General features: G+C 36.9%; 1 protein-coding gene across 1 annotated transcript in view; it reads left to right on the top strand.

The window, feature by feature from the left end:
* Positions 1-7,119, top strand: part of GPC3 (glypican 3) — a 2,117,595-nt gene extending 2,110,476 nt beyond the window's left edge. Inside the window, exon 6 of the mRNA XM_044057511.1 lies at positions 4,764-7,119. Coding sequence (XP_043913446.1) covers positions 4,764-4,945 — 182 coding nt within the window. The 3' untranslated portion in view covers positions 4,946-7,119. The remainder of the gene's footprint in view (positions 1-4,763) is intronic.
* The last annotated feature ends 438 nt before the right edge of the window (positions 7,120-7,557 follow it).

Raw genomic sequence — 7,557 nt, 5'->3', positions numbered from 1 at the left:
TGCCCTTCCCCAGGTATGGTGTGATCTTGAAGATGTTACACATAAATAGAGGTATGGGAGCACAGCTTCCCCCATGGGTGGGTGGGTGCATGAGGGCTTGCACTCTTCAGAGAACAATATTTCTTCATTTGCATGTTACAAGTTTATGTTTTGGAGCTTGTATGTTGAACTACTGGCATTTTCTAATCTGATCAGTTTTTATCAATAATTGGTACTGCACTATTTTGCAACACTGATTATCTTACATACCATTGTTTATGTCCTTTGTGCATGCAAAATAGCACAGTCTTCTAACACATGAGTTAAGACTCTGAAACACAGTTCTAAAAACTTGGTGTTTGACTGGACACAGCTTCTCAAGCTGACATGAAGCAGAACGTGCAGTACATAAGGAGAGTTTCATGAATGTCTACCTTTGCAGACCAGCAAGATGAATCTGCAGTGGAGTCAGACTCCAGCTTTGGCAGTAACCAGAAGAGCAGACTGATGCACGCTAGTTAAGTCAATTTCACTAGATATAAATGAAATGTCAATATGAAGCTTAATTTTAACTGTTGCTATACAGGATAGCTAGTTCAACATGCGTGCTGTGCTTTCTGTACAGCTAATGAAAAAAAAAAAACAGTGGTAGGTAACATAAACTCAGCACTCACTTCCAACATTAGCTCAGCACTTCCCATCTTGTCTTGCAAATTGCACTAGATGTCTGACAACTCATTTTAGTGCAGACTATACTAACAGCTTAGACTTATGTCTCAGACATGTTTTTAAACGCTGCTAATGATCCTTAATTGTACTTTGTGAGTCTGACAACTCATTTTAGTGCAGACTATACTAACAGCTTAGACTTACCTCTCAGACATGTTTTTGAAATGCTGCTAATGATCCTTAATTGTACTTCGTGATCCCTCAAGCTAGCAGCATCTTTTATGAAATCCGCCTTAATGCCAGGAGCTAAAGGTTCTCTGTCTTCAGTACCTTGTTGATGTGTTTCAGGCATGATTCTTGAGTATCCATCCTAACAAGCCATATCGCTTAATTATATTGTGACTGAACACATACTTCAAAGCAGAAATGCAGGGAACACAAGGCTACAGTTGCTGTTTACCTACATATGTTCATAGCTAAGTACTAGGCTAGCTGCCCTTGCAGCCCATTTTAAGCCTATCCAGTTTTCCTTTCGGTGCTTGAATTAACCTATTCCGTTTGGTGTTAGTTCGGTCTTACCCATCTCATTGTTAAAAATTATATATTACTGTAGTGAGAATAACAGGGATCATAGCACAGATAATTTGAGGAGACCCATTTACAAGCTGTCTCTGTCCATTAGTACGGCTATGTATATGTACCAAAGGCAGTATTATACCCAATGATTGTTTAGATCAAGATCCAATCCCTTTGTTAATAAGCTCTGCAGTACAGTTAAATATTTATGTACCTAGTAATGTCCTTGGTTGTGCATAAAGCTGACTTTACCTTTATAAAGAACCACTAATTTAGTTGTAAATAATGCAGCTCTAAAAGTTGTATTCCATGATATCTGCTGTAATTATATGCATTTTTTTCTTCACTGTCACAATGATTGCCTTACATGGTATATCATCTTACTGTCGAGAACCTGTTTTTTTATCAACTGAATATAATAAAATAAGCCATTCTTTATAATTTCAAAGTAATGCACCAGCTTAATGTAGAAATCAATCTGTTTCTATAATAATCAAGGACTAAAGCAACTGATCAGTGCATGCAAGTACAGTACTCAAACGTGTAAACACTGAAGTGTGATTCTGCTTTACTATATAGTAATTCTGTGACTGACATGTCTTAGAGAATCTCCATAATCCCAGGTGCAGTCATCTCAAAGTTAATAATTATATAAGCCACTCCGGCGATGTAGTGGGATAAAGCTCTGATTACATCTAAGTCGTCTGACAGAGAAGCTGGAAAGGGGTAGGTGCCTGTCCTGGGAGGGAGCGCACTCATTGACATGCTTCATAGGGGCAGGTATGGTCCAAAGAGGGGAGTTGATGTTGGGCACAATCAATAAGCATGAGGAATGGGAAAAGGAAGTGGGCAGGGCATAAACATATTCCCCCTGGATGAAGCACAGATGTGCTAAGCCCACAGGACACACTTAGGATCCATGACTGACCCCAGCAATACTGCAGTAAGTTGGGAGGTAAGAGAATGTCTGGTTGACCCAACTTGGATATGAGGCACTGGGGGCTGGGCTGGTACAGCTGAGGTCCAAGGGTATTAAAAAATAAATTAATTTAAAAAAAAAAGCTAATCTATAAATAGTAGAAGTGTGGGAGCTTACCCCCTTTCACACTGGGGAATCAGATTGCAGGTATGCCTTCTTATGAAAACTCTTCAGTACTTTAACATTATTTTTAATAGTTTGCTTGTTTTCATAATATTATACTTCTGACTTTCAAACATTAGTGAACCAACCATGTGACATAGTTGAGTCACTGGCAAAGTTTCATTACTTTAATGCTATCTGTATAATGAAGAAAGATGTGTTAAGAAAACCAGGGCAATAATGGTTTGAATTCCATAGTCAGAACAGCATGAGGTAGTACTTTTGGTGAGAAAGAATCATTGACTTGACATGTGGATATTGCATAACACCCGCATAGAGAAATGACAAAGATAGTGGCAATATTAATGTGCCAAATGTCAGGAGTTGCAGAGAGCTAACTACCAACAATGAACTGTTGCTGGCTACAGACACTAATGACACAGCACAGGCACTGCTTGTTTGTTTGTTTATTTATTTACTTAGATACTAACTAACATGGTATACAGTTTGGTCTGAGAACCCTTTTCAGCCATGACTCTGGTATATAATTACAAGTATCAAACAAAAGACATTTGAAGTCAATAAGCATACTTACTTGGATAATTTCATACAACTGTTTAATCAGCAATATTCTTTATACATCGAATGTTGACTGCATATTGATAAGAAAGGCTTAAAACATCAGAAATTCAAAATAATATAAGTCAATAATATAACTATAAAACCCTGCAGTGAAGTTGATGACAGTAGCAACTGACATAATGAATCAAACAATAACTTTTTTCAATTCTCCTCCATGGTAGATGACTACCGATTTAACACCACTATCACTATCAAAAACTTCTTCATCTTCATGGGGTGAGATTAGAACCATTTTACAGCTATCAGAGTTTTTCCTTTAAGCCCTGCTATTCCTCTGTGCATGACTACAAGAAACCAAGAACTAGGCATGTACTGGACTTGTGCAAGAACTTATCACCTGATTCCAGGCGAAATGCCATCTCCATAACCTTACACCTTTTGTGTGTCTGGTCTTCAGCAGGGTAATAAGTGAAGTGTATATACTGAGACAAACAATCCTCATCCAGAGTGAAGCCCCCTTGATTCCCTTACCCATGTATGCTAACTGTTCCCCTCCTCCTAACCCTAGCCCAACATGTTATCATATAAAAAACATTTTCCTAAACGTATTGCTGGTCAGACAAACTAGGTCTATATGTCTGTATGAGAAACAAGTTTTTTTAATGTTGCCCCTATATGGAAAGATGTCTTTTTATATTTATATCTGTATATATGTGTATATACACATGTATGTGGCTCTCAGCAAGCAGAAATTGTGGGTGTCTGTAACTTTGTGGAGTCTGTGGTCATATTATTGCAAGCCCTTCTGGAGAGCCTCAGCTATACTTGGAAAGTGGGGAAGTATACATTTTATGGACAGCATTATCCTATTACTGTCGCATGGTAACTTATGGATAAGGTGACCAGTCTGTATTGTACTGGCATCTCTGTTACCAATGGTGGCTATACTGTAATGTGTGACAGTTACATGGACCTGACAAACAGTGGATTACATCTGACTTAAGGCTGGGGACTAGAGGTGTCACGCACAGATTTGGTTATGTGATTCGAGAAGTACACCTTGTTGACTACTGCATCTGGGCTAGAAGAGATGCACTTGAGGGTTATGCTGTCTATATAGTTTTTATTGCATTTATTTGTATGTGCATTATTGTTTATATATATATATATATATATATATATATATATATATATATAGATAGATAGATATATAAACACACACACACACACACACACACACACATATATATATATATATCAGTTTCCTCACACTGGATGACTTAGCATTTTGCAGAAAATCACAGATGCTGTGCAAATATCTGATCAGCATACTGGTGCAAGATCACCATTTCCCCACTATTGTGCAATCCTGGAATTGGCATGTGTAAGACAGAGGAGTATATGGGATGTAGAGGAGCTTGCTTCCCTGTAAAGAAGAATGTTTTTATAATTTGATTGCCTGCTGCCTAATTAGGGGTGCTTTGATGTTGATGATTTCAGTTGCTGACTTTATGTTCAGGATATGTTAATCAATGTAATGTAAGTTTGATTGGCTTACATATATCTATATGCGCGCGCACACACACACACACACACACACACACACACACACACACACACACACACGTACGTGTCTGTGTGTGATATGTGTGTGTCTGTGTGTGTGCCTGTGTGAGCAGAGAAATTTAGGTGGCCATGTAGTAGGCAAGCCAAAGACATAAATAGAGATGCAAGTGGTATTTAGAAACATTTAATGCAGAGAGTAAACAGCTGTCTAGCAATCAAGGTTTCATGTAGTAGAAAAATGTGAAATGAAGAAAACTTATTAATTTCAGTTGTAATTATGCACTTAATGAGTATTTTTTTTCCTTTCTAGAATTACCTGATGAATTATTTGTGGATGACATCAACTTTCACAAACAGCTTTTGACTCCACAGAGGGGAAATGAAGTTTCATCAAACACTGCTGGACCAAGATATGCTTTTGATTACGTCATGCATAGAAGTCTTACAATGAGCTCCACCAGTTTTTTGACATTTTATTTTCTCTTCCATTGACAGCTGCAAATAATGAGGGACTATTTTTTTTTACGTTGTTTACCTTTTAACTTAGCAAAGCTGACTGAATATAGCTGACTTTGAGATGTGTCAATTTCTTCTCAGACATTTATGTCAAAGGTATGGAATAGGTAATTATGTATGGAATAAAAAAACAGAGGGGAAAGAGAATCTGCTGAATGTTAATGGACACTATATTTTTAAGAATACATATGCCAGGAATTTAAAATGACTTAATACATGCTGTATGATTTTGTTTTGTTTTTTGTTGTTTTTAATTTATTTGTTTTTTGTCTTTTTTTTCACTTTTTCAATACTTGTAAACTAATGGGCCAAAATTTTATTTTTCTATTTTTTTTTTTTTTTTTACTTTTTATTGGAGTGCTTGTGGGTTAGTAGAATTTGTATTTAAGTAATGATAATATTAAAAAAAGTTTGTATTTATTCACCAGAAAGTGTTTCAAGTACATCAGCTCTGAGGTTTACAAGTGGAGAGCCCTGACTACATCCCGATGACATGGGATTTATTATCATTCCTGACTCTGGAGAAAATGACAATGGCAAGTTGTTTGGGATTTGGGAACTTAAGTCAATGATGACCTAACTTTTGACCAACACGCGGCTATTGTAAGAAAGCTCTTCTATATTGCACAGCTTATAAACAAAGGGATTGTGTCTAGATTTAGGGAAGTCATTGTTCTCCTTTTACTCAGTCCTTATTAGGCCAATCATTGAATACAATGCCTCCTTTGATATGCATCTGTCCAGTCACATGCAATAAGTGGAACACCCAGAGAGATACCTTGCTTATAAGGTCACAGGGCCTAAACAACATGTCCTACACAGACCAACTCAAAGCCTTGTCACTATAGTCTGCATCCTACAGACTAAGAGATTTCCTGGGAATGGCATACAAGGCATCCTTTGACCCATTATTGTTGGATTTGCTGCACATCAGCAAGTCAAATGGCATCAGAAATACTCTGTCAAGAGATCTAAACCTCTTCTGCAACATCAACAGAATGATTTGGAGGGTCAGGTATTTCTCACAGAGCAAACTGCTGCTGTGGAATAGACTTCCCACCCACATAAAACAAAGTTCATCTCTCTCCATTTTCAAGCACAATTTAAATCTATGAATGGGAAACAGAAAATTTACCCCAGACTGTCCACTGTACTACTAATGGACAGAGTCAGCTCCTTAATGCTCTGTCCCATGCATGGGTCGCAAGTCACCTCTTAGTTTGTAGGATACAGACTATAGTGACAGGTATGATCCTAGTTATTCCCATTAGGAGTGATATATAATTATTGACCATGGGATGGGTAAGAGCAATTTATAACCTAATGGGATAGGATATTCGGAGCACTAAAAGGAAAATTGTCTAGGCTTAAAATGGCCTAGTACTTGCCTATGAACCTTTGAGAAGAACTGAAGGGTTAAGCCCACTTGCATCTCTCAGGGTGGGATAGCAGAATTAAATGACCCAGACTGCACTTTCTGCTCAAGCTCTTCATGGAGACAATAGAACCGGAAGTATTTATATGAATGAGGCAGTGCATATGTGGACTTGGATCCCTAATGGATGAGCAACAGTTCTACTGTCTGATATCATCAGAGACATTTCTAGGCGTATTAGGAGTTAAGGTAGGTCTAGGGGAAGAAAAGTAAACTCTGATCTCCATCATGGGTAATGGCACAGTTCCAGCAATACCAGCCCTAACCACAAGGGAAACAAATGAGCTATAGATTTTTCTTCCCTGAATGAATAAATGAAAGGACCAGTACAGTCTCTGGGGATAAGGCTTGATGTCAGCCCAGACTGAAGATAAAGAGGCATTTTCTTTTTCTGATTTTGTAAAATTGTTGTAATTACATTTTGATTTATGATCTTTTCTGCAGTTGCTGTATGTAATAATTACAAAAATTGCAAAATGAAAATTTTAGAAGCTGTTTTTCTGGGTTTTAAATTAGTTACAGTGTAATGATATTGTCAAACAATGAAGTAATTATTTTTTTTATGTGCAATGTTTATTTCTTTAGCCTATTTCTCTAAGAAAAAGTAAAATGTTAATTGCAGTCCATTGATAGAAGTTTGGAGTTTAACTTAATGTGGTCATTCTGCATTGCTTATGAATTACATGCACTAATAAAGGCAACACAGGGAATCTTACTTGACAACAGTTTATTAGGCTCTTTTTTCATTATTAAAATATTTTTCTTATTAAAACCACTCCCAAAGTTAAACATGCTGCATACTGTGAAAATTCTGTTTGTTTTTGTTTTAAGGATCACAGGCAAATTCACTGTATGAGTGCTAAAGACATTGAACCTCATATTACTAAAACATCACACATGATTTAAATTGGCATTGAACATAAGTTGTTTCTGTGTTACAATGGAATACAGTTAAAAGAAATTCAGGTACAACTGATATAAAACTGCTTCTCTGTATCTACTTACTGGAATAATACTTGACTGTTGAATACATTTCATTGATCTGACTTTGAAGAGAAAATCAGTTTGTCATAACTCTAAAACATCACAGCTGTAGGTAAAATGGCATACACTCTAGCAAGTCTGCCTTTTCATGTCTTATAAATTGAAAAGA

The sequence above is a fragment of the Protopterus annectens genome, chromosome 15.part0 (assembly GCF_019279795.1).
Source record: "Protopterus annectens isolate FY-2018-M chromosome 15.part0, PAN1.0, whole genome shotgun sequence".
NCBI lineage: Eukaryota > Metazoa > Chordata > Ceratodontiformes > Protopteridae > Protopterus > Protopterus annectens.
The sequence above is the reverse complement of the archived record's forward strand: the minus strand, read 5'-3'. Positions and strand labels throughout refer to the sequence as shown.